The sequence below is a fragment of the Anopheles ziemanni genome, chromosome X, assembly GCF_943734765.1.
Source record: "Anopheles ziemanni chromosome X, idAnoZiCoDA_A2_x.2, whole genome shotgun sequence".
In the NCBI taxonomy this organism is placed as follows: Eukaryota; Metazoa; Arthropoda; class Insecta; order Diptera; family Culicidae; genus Anopheles; species Anopheles ziemanni.
Window position 1 is genome coordinate 9,127,481 of NC_080707.1, and position 16,310 is coordinate 9,143,790.

Sequence of the window (16,310 nt, forward strand, 5' to 3'; positions counted from 1 at the left end):
GTGAGCCGCACGAAAATCGTCTTCAAATCGTAAGGAAGCGCGCGCATACCGCGTGCGTGCTTGCGAGGTGTTTATTTTAGTTTTCCTCGTTTTTGGCACGATCTCGGGCCGCTCCCTCTCCCCCCCCCCCCCTCCCTTTCGCTTCTGTTTCGATTCCTCCCCTCGTCGAACACTAGTGGCCATTGGAGCGTTAATTATAATCTTCGTGAACGAGGTGAGCATCCTTGGGCGGCTGAAGTTAGTGCACCCAAAAGGCGAGCGGGGGAAAGGCAAGTGCAGAAAAGCCACGAGTGGGTTCAAAGAGAAAGGCTCAAAACCTTCCTCTCGCCTGCCGTTTTGGGACATCCAAAAACCGATGGTGAAATTAATTCAAAGCTGCTTCTGAAACTGTTAATCTAATTGAATTGCTACAACACATACGATAGCAAACTAGAAAACACGAAGAAAAAAGGCGAGATTGTTAAACACTTCCACTTTAGAAGACACTTTTCGATCCACTATAGTAAAAGGTATACCCTTTCTTTAGGGGATGTTTTGATCATTTAGAATTTGTTTTTTTGTTATTTTTCTCTAGTTTCCACTAACTTGTTGAAGGTTGATACATTTTGTTCAGTTTCTATAGAGCCACTCCAATTTTGCTGACTTAAGTAGGATATTGATTTAAACAATAAAAATAAGCAGGTTAATGTTTGAATCAACTTTTACTAGTTGTGTTGGGTATGTGTGTAAACTAAAACCGTTTAATGAACATTGTTTTAAAACGGCTTTCCAGTTTCTAAAGAGCCATTTACGACTTCATAAATGTTTGCAACATATTTTTAACAATTTTTTTTTTAACTTGCTGTTTGAAATATTCGGTTAGGAATAATTTTGATATTGTTTTGAAATGTCGATTGTTTAGACAACACTTCTTTGCTCATTTATTTTCGTTGAATAATTGCCGTTATCCGGTAAATCTGTGACGTATTAGATTTCCCCGTGCCGGTGAAAAAGTTGGCCGATCCAAGAGATTGATTTCATGGTGCTTGAACCAATCCCCTATTTCTCTACTGGTACGAATAGTCGCATGTTGAAAAGATCACTTTTTCACACGAAACATGCCAATGAAAGAATTTTGACGTGATTGTACGACTTTCTTGTTTAAAGACGTCGTTTAGATATTTTTGATTACTTCATATAGTTTTCATTTTTTTTGTTTTAATTGATAAAATATTTTCAACTTGCATGTTATGTTTTTCATCGTCCGTATTGCTCCGTTTTCTTGATTTAAGGTCTTTCTTTTTACCTGATTTTCCCTTAATAAGAACTTCTTCGCTAGGCATGATGATCGTGTTTCCCGAAATAAGAATAATAACTAAATCCATCCAAACCTACGATTTGTGGATGCATTATTACTTTTAGAATACATCAAACAAGTCCAATGTGTTGGTTTGGTACAAAAATTACGAAAAGATAAAATACTTCTATCGGTGTGTTTTGTTTTCCTGTATAACATCAGGCACGTCAATGAAAAATCAACAAAAGTGGATAATTGAAAGGGTAGACAATTCCATGAACAGAATTGTTGTCTTCAGTGCATCTTTCAAATGTATTTACTCTGCAAACCCACTTGTTTCTGATATCAAACGTTTTGATTTTGCTGTAATATGAAAAGGAAATCATTTGTCTTGTCATTATTTGTTTTTACTTTTTTTTTCTTAAAATACGCACCAAAAATTAACTTTATTCTAGCGCTTAAATGCTTACAGTGTGCATTACCAGCCATGTGTTAACTTCGTCTCAGCATGCTCGGTACCAAGCGTCGCCTTGGAAAAAAAGAAACCCCCGGCAATAAATGCCACCGAAACTTGACGCGGGAAGCTCGGTTTAAAATGGCCGTTGAGGCACGTGCGCCGTGACCCGGCACGGAAACAATTCGCTCGTGACATTTGACCACGCCATTAAACGACCGGGTGTTGTTGGTGTTCTTAAAACAGCAACCGTTCGCTAGCACGGATGGAATTGTTTATGCCATTTTGGAATTCCTCGTTGCGCGTGTTTGCTGTTGTGCAAAACACATCTGGATCATAATAATGTGCTTCTGAGCTGCTACATTCTGCACCCTCTTGACGGTTTGAAAAAGTTGTCTTCACGTTGCATTCGGATGCTGCTGAAAGCGTGGCGTCACCTTACTTTGAGAAAGCTTACTGTTTCCCTCCTCTTGAGGACACACACACACAGCATCAGCACAGGTCCCATTTAACGGTTACCATCCGAAGCACCGAAGTCGAAACGAGGCACAAAAAGCAGTTCCCTTCTAGGTGATTAGGTTTTCCAGCGAAACGCAAAACGAAAAAGAACAACAAAACATTTAAAAAAAATCGAATTCCACAAACATTAAGGCTGGCGATGGAAAACATAGAGACAAAAAATTAGAAAATAACTCACCCATTCGAGGCGGCTGAGTGGCGTCGAGGAAGAAGAACAAGCACTCGGGAATCGACCGGCGATCGGCAGGGCGAACCACTTGGCGCACTCCCGCCGTAGGATGAAACAAAGAAAAACCCAGTTAGACGCTCCAGAAAAATCCAAAACCATCGGCGCGCGCGCGAGCCGCGAGCTCCCGGCACGGAATGGGGTCACGAAGGTTCGCCAAGCACGCCCCTCCCCTCCCCGTCCCCATGCTCCACCGAGGGTTTCTTCCGTGCGGTGGCCGGCATTCTTCCACCGGCGGTTTGAAATGCGGTAGCCTGAATTTGTGTTGTTGTTCCCCGGGAGGCTTCGGGAGGGGGGACCTCGGGGAGGGGCCGAGGGTTTGGCCTCGGGAAAACGGGGTGATGATTACATACGGGCCGCGGCCCGATGCTGCAACCGAGGCCGCGGCTGACGCGAGATTATGTCAAGTGACACAACAGACTTTTGCTGCCTGCCTTTTCTAACCTCCTTTCTTACAGTTCGCCCTACTCACACGCCGGGCGGCATTCTGGAAAGCTGAAAACTCTACCACCGGTGGAAAATTCGGTCAACTTAGCAAACTGCAAGAATCCCACATATTGCGTTCCACTTTTCCTCTCCCAAGGAGTCACTTGATTTGCTTTGTTTGCGCAGGATATTTTGCTTTGAACATTTCTCTTTTGAATCAAAATCTACAAAGCGGTTAATTTCACTCAACAAAAACTCGCTAAGCGAATTGTTAAAACATACAAAAAAAACACAAATAAACGAAACGCTATTTGAGTCTTTGTCCATCAGATTTGTTTTTCAAATCAAAACGACAAACGACAATCAAAATGACAATAATGAGTGAAAAATATACATCCACATTTTGAAGCTTTTCGTTTACTGTTTACTTTGTTGCTTCGTAATTTAGAAGTTATAGAAAGGTAGAAGTACGGTTTATATAAGTTTACTAAAAGTATTTTCGTTACGAATGTTGGTATAAATGTTTTAGGTTACTCTTTATCTATATTTACTTACAAATGATATTATTAATTACATATGTTTTACTTTTGTTATATTATTAACATACGATTTATGTTAAACACAATGTTTTTAAATGCTTGCTGACCGTTTCAACGATAAGTTCACAGTGATTCAGTTAAGCATATCGTAGTAGATTATCCAAAAAGTAAATTGTGTCTCCGGTCTGGTGTCAAGTGACATATTCTTTAATTCTTGTAATCAAACACTAAACAACTTTAGGAAAACACAGAGCCTATGAAATTGGAAGTATCAGCAAGTACGAAGAGCCAATGACAAACTAGAATGGATGTTAAATTCTAGTTGGCAAAAGACGCTTTGCGACCAAAAGGTTGCGGTAGTGAACCGAGAAAATGCATTCACCTTCTTAAATATAATGATATCTTTCATCAATTTATTTTACATATTTTGGTTATGAACGCAGTGGAGACTTTCAATTGTGTCTTGTATTAATCAAATATTAAATTGCCAAAACAAAAAAGCCGATCTTATCAAAACTGCTCGCAAACAATAGCACGTAAAGCGTGGAGTTGGGATTTAGTTTAAGCACAACATTGCTTTTCTAAGTTGACCCGAAAGACAACGGGAAAGAAAAGTCTGTTTGAGGTTATTTTTATACTTGCCTAAATTGTAACTAAGACTAGAAGGAAGTTAGAAACGAAAAGAAGAGCGCCAAATGATGAAATATTCTTCTAAAAACTTTTCGATTAACGGCACAAAACGGACGGCATTCAAGAAAGAAAGTTTTTTCTTTCCCGATTCTTAGATAACAGTGGAGCGATTAGTTGATGAAGATACACGCATAATCGGTTTAGACCTAACCGTTGCGAACGGATGGCGTAAGATGCGAGTCGTCATACAAGTAGCGCACGAAATAGAAAACAGGAAGGACATAACTGCGTCATTTGCCACTTCACCTTCACTGGCGACGACAGGGCTTGTGTCTATTTTCTGCCCTAGAATATCGAACCCTTCCCCCTCCCCCCCCTCCTGCAACATACCGGCCATTAGCCGCGTTCGAAGACTGGTTTTGGTAGATTATGTTCGAGATGGTAACCGGCGCAGCAGCATCCACACACGTACGTACCTTTCCACTCGGGATTGCCTAACGATCGGGTCCGCGCGGGATTGACGTATGTGGAGGGTACTGGAGATAAATGTGTGTCAGAGATCCCGTTTTCTCCCGCGTTGGCTCGGACGGGCTCTCAGTGGGGCGTTCCAGTAACCCATTTTTGTCCTGGGTGCTTCCTGAAACGGAGATTGGCTGCTTTGCCTTCAAAGGCGAATTCCTCATACGCGTAAGCGGTGTTACGAAACGACGTGCGATCTTGCCTGATTGGAACTTTTATCATCATTATCGGAAGACGCGTCCGCCGATGACACAACGCTAGATATCGACAAATTGAAGCTGCTTCCGATGTTGTCTAACATCGTTTGCGGCCATACCGGACGTGGCACTAATGCATGCCCTAGATCGATACGCTTCGTGCAAGCAAAGGCTTAAAAAGGGAATTGGTGGTAGACTCTAAGGTCTTGGGTATCTCCGAAGCCTTGAATGTCCCCAAGTACCAGAGTTCTCCAAAGTCTCAAAGGTTTTCAAAGCCTCGAAGCTCTCCAAAGTCCACGTTCTCCAAATATGACAATGTTGCCTGCAAGTAAAACTTATTTCCTTCCGTAAATATCACGTTGGAAGTATATGGCACGGCATCAACACCTACCGACAGCTGCCAACTTACGGCGCAGACCCCAATTCAGCGCTTCGTGCGTTTGAAAGCAACGGTTATTGTTGCGGTTTCTTGTGTGGATTTTTCTTCCCCCTGGTTTGTCGCCCGGGCGCCATAGTGATCGTTTCGTACGCTAGTAGGTAGTCCGAACAGGAAGTTCACCTCTCGTTCTCTCGCCCTCACCCCTAACAATCTCCACAATTCCTTCCCGACGAGTTTCTTTCGAAACATTTGTCTCCTTCCCTTGCGGTGCCGAATATTTACGTTGTTTACGACGGCCCTCTTATCGTTCAGACAAATCTTTCCCATCGATTGCGTCTTGTGTGTGCTTGTGGCTGATAAGCGGGAGAATCGGATGTCATCCGACAAAAGCCCGTTAGATGCCCCTTTCAGTTTTTGTGGAACGCCGATGTTACCGCGATGGCGACCCGGGCTGATGCCAAAGCTGCATGCATCCATCGCTTCAGACTCTAGAAACAGAATGGATTGCAACCTAGACATAGAGTTCCAAAATCTGATTCTCGACACGGTTCATGGGATGTAGTCCCAGCGTGTGAGGAAGACTTCTCCGGAAAGTAGTATCTTCCCATGATGACGCTACCCAGGGATCTGATTTTGTATACGATACACCGACTTGGGTTCATCCCTCACTGGGGTCTGACGAAACACCCATTATATAACCCAGGTGGCAGCGGGAACTCAAAATTCCTTGTCACGTCTACGTTTCTCCCGTCTCCATCCGTTTCCACCCCTCATTGGCCCACACTTTTCAAACGATGTGCAACACCGTTGATACGCTTAGCAGGCCATCCTACTCCCACCTTCGACCCCGGACTTTCGTACTCGCTCTTTTGGGACTTAGTCAATTTTTGAAATAGTTTTCATTTTTGCCAAACTTAAAGAAATAATGTCGATTTGATCAATGACCTTGTTGGTCATTCAAACTTAGTTGGTTCAATTTCAAACTTATTATAAAACTAATCAGATTAAACGTACTTAAAAAGCATGTCCATAATGCACTTGAAATGATTTCAGCACATTTTACAACGGAAATAAACATAGAAAAGAGATTATGCGTTCGATTCCATCATTTTCAATATGATTTACGACCATGTATTTGAAAATAACAATGAAAATCAAATTCACACTTCGACCAGATTTTCAATCGCTCCGTGCCAAGCGAAACCGCCTACATTATTGTGGGATTTGGTTGTCCTGTGGACAAAGTTTATTGCGGGTGGATAAATTATTTTTATCACCGATTTTTCATGCAATTGTTGAATAGGCGAAACCTCAACCCCGTACAAAAAAAAACATTATCAAATTAAAACAATTTTAGGACAGATAAACTTTCGCCACACGCGATTTCTGTTCAACGATCACACTTATTTTTGACCACCATAGTCTCAAACCCAAGCTCACAGTCAAGCTGTCAGGGGAGCGTTCAGTGATGGCAGCCGCCGGGACCGCTTGGTACGCGTCGAGTGCAGTGATAATAAAGTGCGTAAAATAGTGATGTTTTCAGTGTTATTTAGTGATCATTATCGTTAAGAGTGAAGATTTTGTACGTGGGCTTGCTTTGCGGTTCATATTCGGCCCGAAATTGGAAGTTGTAGTGTTGTTTACATCGCTACTCTTCCGCATGGTGAGGTACTGCTGCTGCTGGCGTCCGATCCGATCTCGAGGAATTCATCGGTGGAAAACGGAAAAAGATGAGTATTTTATCATATGTTATATTATTTATCCATGTTAAGTGTTTTATATCTCTTTTTATTTGCAGGAGCTGTTTTGTATGGAGTTGGTTTTGGCTACCACTTGACCTATGTGGGTCCGACGGCGTACCTCGGAATCGCGTTAAACTTGGCCGGATCACATTTCCAGTGTTGTTTTGTGTATTTAGTGATATTAAGTGAATTTTAATATTAAGAATAGTGTATATTAGCGTCGTTAATCAATTAAACAGAAAATAATATATATGTTGTGAACAATGTATGGAACTGGCGGACTTATGTTTGCATGATGACCATCACTACACAGGGTACTCGGGGGCCGCCATTACTGACCCATGCGCATGCGCAAAATCGCCCACGAGGGCATCTCAGACCCGCTGGTTGCGTGTCACAACCAGCGCCAAACCACCCAGGTGGCAGCGGGAACTCAAAATTCCTTGTCACGTCTACGTTTCTCCCGTCTCCATCCGTTTCCACCCCTCATTGGCCCACACTTTTCAAACGATGTGCAACACCGTTGATACGCTTAGCAGGCCATCCTACTCCCACCTTCGACCCCGGACTTTCGTACTCGCTCTTTTGGGACTTAGTCAATTTTTGAAATAGTTTTCATTTTTGCCAAACTTAAAGAAATAATGTCGATTTGATCAATGACCTTGTTGGTCATTCAAACTTAGTTGGTTCAATTTCAAACTTATTATAAAACTAATCAGATTAAACGTACTTAAAAAGCATGTCCATAATGCACTTGAAATGATTTCAGCACATTTTACAACGGAAATAAACATAGAAAAGAGATTATGCGTTCGATTCCATCATTTTCAATATGATTTACGACCATGTATTTGAAAATAACAATGAAAATCAAATTCACACTTCGACCAGATTTTCAATCGCTCCGTGCCAAGCGAAACCGCCTACATTATTGTGGGATTTGGTTGTCCTGTGGACAAAGTTTATTGCGGGTGGATAAATTATTTTTATCACCGATTTTTCATGCAATTGTTGAATAGGCGAAACCTCAACCCCGTACAAAAAAAAACATTATCAAATTAAAACAATTTTAGGACAGATAAACTTTCGCCACACGCGATTTCTGTTCAACGATCACACTTATTTTTGACCACCATAGTCTCAAACCCAAGCTCACAGTCAAGCTGTCAGGGGAGCGTTCAGTGATGGCAGCCGCCGGGACCGCTTGGTACGCGTCGAGTGCAGTGATAATAAAGTGCGTAAAATAGTGATGTTTTCAGTGTTATTTAGTGATCATTATCGTTAAGAGTGAAGATTTTGTACGTGGGCTTGCTTTGCGGTTCATATTCGGCCCGAAATTGGAAGTTGTAGTGTTGTTTACATCGCTACTCTTCCGCATGGTGAGGTACTGCTGCTGCTGGCGTCCGATCCGATCTCGAGGAATTCATCGGTGGAAAACGGAAAAAGATGAGTATTTTATCATATGTTATATTATTTATCCATGTTAAGTGTTTTATATCTCTTTTTATTTGCAGGAGCTGTTTTGTATGGAGTTGGTTTTGGCTACCACTTGACCTATGTGGGTCCGACGGCGTACCTCGGAATCGCGTTAAACTTGGCCGGATCACATTTCCAGTGTTGTTTTGTGTATTTAGTGATATTAAGTGAATTTTAATATTAAGAATAGTGTATATTAGCGTCGTTAATCAATTAAACAGAAAATAATATATATGTTGTGAACAATGTATGGAACTGGCGGACTTATGTTTGCATGATGACCATCACTACACAGGGTACTCGGGGGCCGCCATTACTGACCCATGCGCATGCGCAAAATCGCCCACGAGGGCATCTCAGACCCGCTGGTTGCGTGTCACAACCAGCGCCAAACCAGCGCCAAACCAGCGGGGTTTACAACATTTTTACGCGTCGCGTGACATTTTCTGCCTCCAGGGCAGCGCCAAACCAGCGGGGTTTACAACATTTTTACGCGTCGCGTGACATTTTCTGCCTCCAGGGAAGGTTGCTCCCGGCAATCCGATTATGTCTTATGACGGTAATGCTGCCGAAAGCCGGCATCGGAGTAGCGGTGGAATTCCTGCACCTGCACGAAGCGACTGAAATGAGTATGCACGTATCTCTGATAGACCCTGCTTATCTGATGGAAGCGCAACTCATCGCCCATCGTATGTATCAGGCACGTTTTCCAACATGGCTAAAATAACTTGAGGGTTCATCCAATTGCTAGCAGACGTTAATTTGTACCTTCGCTCCGTTGAAGCGTTGAACTTTGCTGCCAAAATGGAAATGGAAGAGGTCTCTCCCTCACCGCAGGTTGGTCGATATGTTGAAGCTTCCTTTAGCCCTCAAGCTCTCTGCAGCGGTTAACGAGGGTGGTTTGTTGCTATTATCTGCGCGAGAAAAACTCCCACCGGTGTTCCCACCATCCGAGTTGTTCGCGCGAGTGTAGGCTAATCGCTGCGTGCTCCTCGTTTGGTATAATTTGATTATTTTCGAAACCATCCAGACATGGCGGCGGTGATGTGAGATGACCCCTAAGCGGTCTATTAGATAAACGCGCACCGCTCGTTCGGCGTAATGGCTCCTTTCGTCGACATCTTGTTGCTTTACAGATGTGGGGAACTGCGGGAACTATTTCTAACGCAACGTCTACCATGTAAGCGTCACTTCTCATCGCTCCCTTGTTGTCTTCTTGCAGGGATCGGATCCGCGGGCGGCAACATGCCGAGGGAAGCTGCAAAGCAAGCGCTGCAAGCTCAACCAGGAAATCAACAAGGAGCTGCGGCTACGGGCGGGTGCCGAAAACCTCTACAAGGCCACCACCAACAAGAAGCTCAAGGACACGGTGGCGCTCGAGCTGAGCTTCGTCAACTCCAACCTGCAGCTGCTGAAGGAGCAGCTCTCCGAGCTGAACTCGTCCGTCGAGATCTACCAGAGCGAGGGGTTAGTGTAGCCAATTCAGATCTGTGTCAGAAAGATTGGTTTATCTTATGCGTATGTCTCGTTAACCTTTCCAGCCTTGACTACGTCATACCGATGATTCCGCTCGGGCTGAAGGAAACGAAAGAGGTGAACTTCATGGAGCCATTCTCGGACTTCATCCTGGAGCACTACAGTGAAAACTCTCACACCTACGAAGACGCTATTGCGGACATCACCGACACTAGACAGGTGAGTGTTGAGACGGACCTGATTCTAGTTAATTTGTTAACTATTTTCGTTGCTATTTCATGGATCATATCATCAATGTTGATGGTATTCTGAAAGCTCTATATAAACTGCAAACTCAGGCTTAGGTATCAGTCGCATCTTCTTTCGCGTGGTGTATGACGAAATATTGGACATCGTGTAAATGCTATTGAGAAAATGTCACAGCATTCAAACTTAGCTTCAGTATAGCGTGAATGTTTATGAAGTATACACAACTCATCGCCATCTTTCGATACGATCTTTTGACAGGCCGCCAAAACGCCAACCCGCGACGCACAGGGCGTGTCCTTGCTGTTCCGCTACTACAACCTGTTGTACTACGTCGAGAGACGCTTCTTCCCGCCGGACCGCAGCCTGGGCGTTTACTTCGAATGGTACGACTCGCTAACCGGTAGGTACAACCTCAAGCCAGGAATGTTCCCCCACCGCACATGCTCTAAACCCATGCTCTCCCCCCTCCTGCCCAGGTGTGCCCTCGTGCCAACGGACGGTCGCGTTCGAGAAGGCGTGCATCCTGTTCAACCTGGCCGCCATTTACACGCAGATCGGTGCCAAGCAGGACCGCTCGTCGGAGAAGGGTCTGGACGCGGCGGTGGACAACTTCCTGCGGGCGGCCGGCGTCTTCCGCCACATTTTCGACACATTCACCAACGCGCCCTCGATGGACCTGAAGCCACAGGTTTGATACTGTTTTATTTACCCCAAAAATCAACCTTGATTGTCGGGCTTGCATGATTTTCATACGCTCTTCTCTCGCATCACTCCAGGTGCTGGAAGTACTGGTTGCGCTGATGCTAGCTCAAGCGCGCGAATGTCTGTACGAGAAGCTGCTGCTGCAGCTGGAAAACTACGGCGACGGACCAAACAACGCACAGGTAAGCAATCCACCTGACCAACCAAGTCCTAGCAATCATCCATCTCTTCCATCCCGTCGCAGAGTCATCGAGATCTGTCCGGCGAGGCAACGCAGCTATTTCTCGAGTACCGGGAGATCCACCGCATCATACACAGCAACGATGCACACACGTACCTGCCCGAGTGCTGGGCCGGGCTGGTTCCGCTTAAGTCGGAGTACTATAAAGGTAACAGGAAATACGAGACGATCGAATGTAGCCTTATATTCTCAGGTGGAAGATGTATTTTCATCTTGATAGGAAAGTAACACGCAAGGTAGACCGATACAAAACATTCGTGGTTTTAATTCAGCGTGTTTCAAATGGAATGTAAACAGCTTCTTAGGATCATTAAAAGAGTTTTATTAGAATTTAGTCAAATAGTTCATTTAGATTCTATTTTCTGCTCTGTTTCAAACTTGTGTTTTGAAAATCTTTAATTATTCTTAACAATTTGTTTTATCTTGGTGAACAATTTTCCCATCAATTTCTACCATTTATGTGGTTCAAAGTGTATTTGTTAGAATGAACTAATCGTCTTCTTTTGGCGTTGAACAATCTTTGTAATAGTGAGCATTGAATTAAACATTATTCATTTTCCTTATGTAACTCGTAACACCCTTTCATTCAGATATAAATAAATAGAGTTTACTCGTGCTTCTATATCGTAAAGAACTATCTTCGCATTGTTAACATTTCATATGCAATGCGTAGAAGTTGAATTGTGAAGAAGTAAAAATAAATTGATCGGAAATGTGTTCAAATCATAGGCAAAGAGTTTCAAAGCTAGAAAATGAATAACGCCATACTAGTTCGGCACTCGATTTAAAAACATCATGTTTCGTTTAATTCAATTAACGTTGTTGTATAAAAAAACTATATCTGTAACAGTGGAACAACTTCCGAAAAATATCATAAAATGATAAGATAAGGCGATCGATAGAAGCAGAAGGCCCGGGAAATAAATAAGCAATCAACACGTTGAAATCTAAAACTATATTTTTTATCGCAGAAAAGAGAATTAAACTAAACAAGAAACGAGATAAACAAATTTAAATAGCTGCCCTTCTGCTGGTACTGATGTTTGATGTTTCTCCTTCCCCCGTTGCAGCCCTTGCGCACTACCACACGGCGAAAACGAAAACCGGAGCGTCCGCGAGTAGCAACGACAGTCACGGCATCAGCAGCGAGATCAGCAGCAGCAGCAGCGGCGGCGGCAGCAACACCAGCACGCCAGCCCGAAGTGCCCGGCAGCGATACGCGCTGCCAAAGGACACGTTCATCTTCGACGAGGCATCGCTCGAGTCCGACCTGGAGCCGAGTGCGGTGCGGCGAGCCCATCTGCGCGAGTCGCTCGCCAGCCACGAGGAGGCGCAGCGGCTGCAGCGCATGTGCCGGGAGCTGAAGAACAAGATAGCGCTCACCAAGGTGCTGAACTACGCGCACGAGCGCACGAGCGAGGAGCTGGAGGAGCTGGAGCTGGAGCGCTCGTGTGCGCTGGGTCCGGCCGACGCCGGGCTCGACGAGTCCGACCTCGACCTGCTCGACGTCACGCTGAACGCCACGTCCAAGTTCACCATCACGCTGACCGGGCCCGACTTTACCGCGCACAAGATCGAGGACCCGTTCCGCCGGCTCGGCCCCATCGCCATCTTCTCCGCCCGGCGCCACTGGACGGCCCCGCGCAGCGTCCGGCTGCAGAAGGGCAGCGCCGCGCTCATGCTCGGCGGTGGCACGCTCGATCGGCGCCAGCAGCAGTCGCCGCCGTACGGCAGCAGCGGCGGGAGCAGCAACGGCAGCAGCAGCAACAGCAGCAACAGCACCCACAGCAGTGGCTTCCAGCAGCGCTGCTGCGGCGAGTGCGCCAACAAGACGAACTACTACAACGACAGCCGGACGTGCGAGGTCTGTCTGAAGGACGTCTGCAACGTGTCGGAGCGCGAGTTCCGAGCGCTCAAGCTGCAGGACGATGCCGCCGACCAGCTGTCACAGGGCGTGGACGGTGCGAACAGTGCATCCGGCGGGGATAGTGACGTCGGCAGTTTCGGCTTCAACATCCGGAGCGACGCGCCCGTCATGGTTTCCACCGTCGACATCAACTCCCTAGCGGATGTAAGTTAGGACTTGGGTTCTGCAAAGAGAATCCGGTCCCCTTATCAAATTCTAGTAACCGTAGTCATTCATTTCGAACAAAATCCTTTCGAGTTTCAAGTAATGACAACTTCTCTTACCCAAATAAAATCAAAGAAAAACTAGAAATCGAACAAAACTACAAGGGAGATTGTATAAGACATGTTGATTTAATGGAGGGCTTTAATACGCAGGTCTAGTCTTACAATAAGGACAGTTCGAGATCTTTAAATTATTTCAACGCAATCCAAATTCGTTACATTAACTATATTTACGGTACAAAACTTGCGAGAAACACAGCGTACTATTGACAACTACTATATTTTCTCGCGAAAAGAGATTACTTACTTAGGGTGTTGATGACAACATCGCGATAGCTTCTATAAACATTATTGAAACAAGCAAACTATTCCTCGATTGGAAGAACAGATATTTCAGAGATAGTTAGAAAAAAGAAAATGCTTCTCAAAAAAGAAACAACTCTTGTTGCTTCACTTCACAAGAAAGACGTGCAATGCGATTTGCCAACCAAGTAGATGAAAAAGTAGTAGATTGTGATCTCGTTTATTATTAAAACAGCAGCTTATTACACTAGTTCGAACAGATATGTCATTTGAATTTCGTCACTTTTGGAAACAGACTAATTGGATTTTCAAAAACACTCGATGAACAACAGATCCAAATGTTTTAACTAACGTCATCCTTTCGTGCTTGAAAAGAAGTAAACAAACCCTATGCAGCGTAACTAACCCTGAACATGTGAAGAGTCCATTCTCTTTTTCCTAAATTGGAGATGTCATTAACCATTCTCAATCGATTCTTGATCCATATTTTCTTCTCATCATAAAATTGACCCATCATTGGTGATGAGTTTTAAAAGATTATATTCAATCAAAGACTATGTTCATAAATGTTTATAAATAAACTAACATAGAAGTATTATTCGTATGCCTTCACCCAACAGCTCGGTGGCATCAAGGAGGGCGACTTCATTGTGGAGCTGTGCGGGGTCGACGTCAAATGGTACACGCTGCAGCAGGTGCTGAAGCTCATCCGCACCTGTGGCAACAGTCTCGAGCTCAAGGTGATCACGCCGATGGATCGAAACTACCTGAAGCCGATGGCCCTCAGTCACTGCAGCAAGGGCTCCATCTCGACGCTGTCCGGCAGCTCGTCCGGCATCTCGTCCGGGGCGCCGTCACCGACCGGCACCACCACCAAGTCGCTCGCCAAATCGTCCCGCTCCAAGCTCGGCTCGAAGACCCGCCTCAGCAGCTTCACCTCCGGCAGCTGGAACCCGTTCCGGCGCACGCAGAGCTTGGGAAAAATCTTCTAGCCTTCTAGCGGAACCGTCTGGCTGTCCTTGTCACGGCCCAACATGATATGCCATTCTAGAAACAGTGGGTGTGTGTGTGTACGTATAGAGGAGAGAAGGTTGTGGACATGCAGACGAGCCTCCAACAGCACTGGGACCACTTTAAGCGATAAGAACTTTTTAACTACGTTCGGTGCTCACTCTTTGTGGTAGGGAAAGTTGCTAGAACAAGTCAACCCTTCGCTCGCGCGAGGAATGTCTGAATGTCTTTGAGGTTAGATAACAAAACAGGAAGGGATCGAGCTCCTGGTAGGTGGTAGAATAGCGCTCTAGTTTAATTAAATTATTATTAATAATACATTCACAAACAAAATAAACGATTATTTCAGTGAAAGCTATTTTGTTGAAGATACGAATAATCATTTGGACTACCAACGATACGAATAAGGCCACCAAGGAATACGAAGTCGAAACAACTCGAAGAAAATTATTTGTAGCAGCCAAACAGAGTGGAATTGTTAAATAACGAACGAGTTAAAGTTAAACTTTTTAATACTGACCAAACTCAAATGCAAGAAAGAACCGAAAGAAACATGGTTGATTTGTTTAATTCCAACTATCTTCAGCCCTTTTCGTTTTCAGAAGTCTTAATTAAGGTTAAGGAACGAAATGGAAACGTAAATGAGACACGAAAGCCCTTGTGTTTATCTTTCGTTCAATGTTTATTCAACTCCAAATTTTACTTTAAAGCTGCAATAAAGAAAAACTTTATTATAAATACATTTGTGTGTGCTCTTTTAAACGTTTCGATGAGTGTATAAACTTGTGTAAATCACCTTTGTCATTCCTTTGAAGTGTTGTGTTGTGAAGTCTTACTGTTATGTGTCTACGCATATTTATGTACCGTATTTTATCAAGTATAGTGCGCATACGAGTATAGTGCGCACCTAAACCAAAACAAAAGCATTGAGGAGTTCGTTTTGGTAACTTGCTGCTTGGGTAACTTCCGAATATACTAATATTCCGCAGATAGTATTTCATAAACCTTTTATTTGAAAAAAAGTGCGCACTATACTCGATAAAATACGGTATTCCTGCCATTTTACATATCATTTGTAGAAAACCATTTGGTGATGAGAGCATGATTATTGCTTTTGCAGATATAGTGATATTTATGATAAACTAGCTTGACACCCCGGCGATGCTCGGTTAAGAAGGGGTGGATAGAAAAGTTTTGTTTTTTACTCTTTACATCCGAGCTATGTTCATAAGCTAATTCGAAATTTATGCCTTTTTCGACAAAACTTCGGTAAAGGTTTTGTGCATTTTTATGATGAGTTGCTTTTTGTCAAGAAGTGTAAGCATCATAAATGCTTGTTTTATTTGTGTTAGTTAAACAAAGTTTCAAATGTAAAATATGGATAATTGTATTGAAAAACAGGAATCAAACAAGTCTTCAATAACATCTGCAGTGGTTAAACTTAATGTGTGGAAAGTTTCATAAGCAACGGTTCAGTATCGGTCGAGTTTATAGTGTACACAAAACTCCATAAAAAAGCTAAAATAGATAATAGTTATCTTTTACTTTATACCAAAGCAAATGGTAATTTCATTTCTGCAAAAGGTAAGCAAATTTACTTCTGCAGACAATTTTAAATTGAATAACTGTTACAAAATATTTGGTCCTTGCAACATGGGTCAAACATTATGATGGTTGTGACCGACGGAAAGCTCCTACGTAAGCTCAGCGGAGCTTGCGTAGGAAGCTTTATTAGGCTAAGATAAATATAGGTCGCTAGGATAAGGTTGATATAGATTATTATGATAAGGAAGGATAGAATAGGATAGATAGGGA

General features: G+C 43.7%; 1 protein-coding gene across 1 annotated transcript in view; it reads left to right on the forward strand.

The window, feature by feature from the left end:
* The window catches only part of LOC131291001 (rhophilin-2), a 50,864-nt gene extending 36,388 nt beyond the window's left edge, over nucleotides 1-14,476 (forward strand). Inside the window, exons 2-9 of the mRNA XM_058320192.1 lie at nucleotides 9,606-9,850; nucleotides 9,925-10,078; nucleotides 10,367-10,508; nucleotides 10,585-10,796; nucleotides 10,885-10,992; nucleotides 11,055-11,199; nucleotides 12,122-13,122; nucleotides 14,105-14,476. Coding sequence (XP_058176175.1) covers nucleotides 9,606-9,850; nucleotides 9,925-10,078; nucleotides 10,367-10,508; nucleotides 10,585-10,796; nucleotides 10,885-10,992; nucleotides 11,055-11,199; nucleotides 12,122-13,122; nucleotides 14,105-14,476 — 2,379 coding nt within the window. The remainder of the gene's footprint in view (nucleotides 1-9,605; nucleotides 9,851-9,924; nucleotides 10,079-10,366; nucleotides 10,509-10,584; nucleotides 10,797-10,884; nucleotides 10,993-11,054; nucleotides 11,200-12,121; nucleotides 13,123-14,104) is intronic.
* Nucleotides 14,477-16,310: the final 1,834 nt, after the last annotated feature.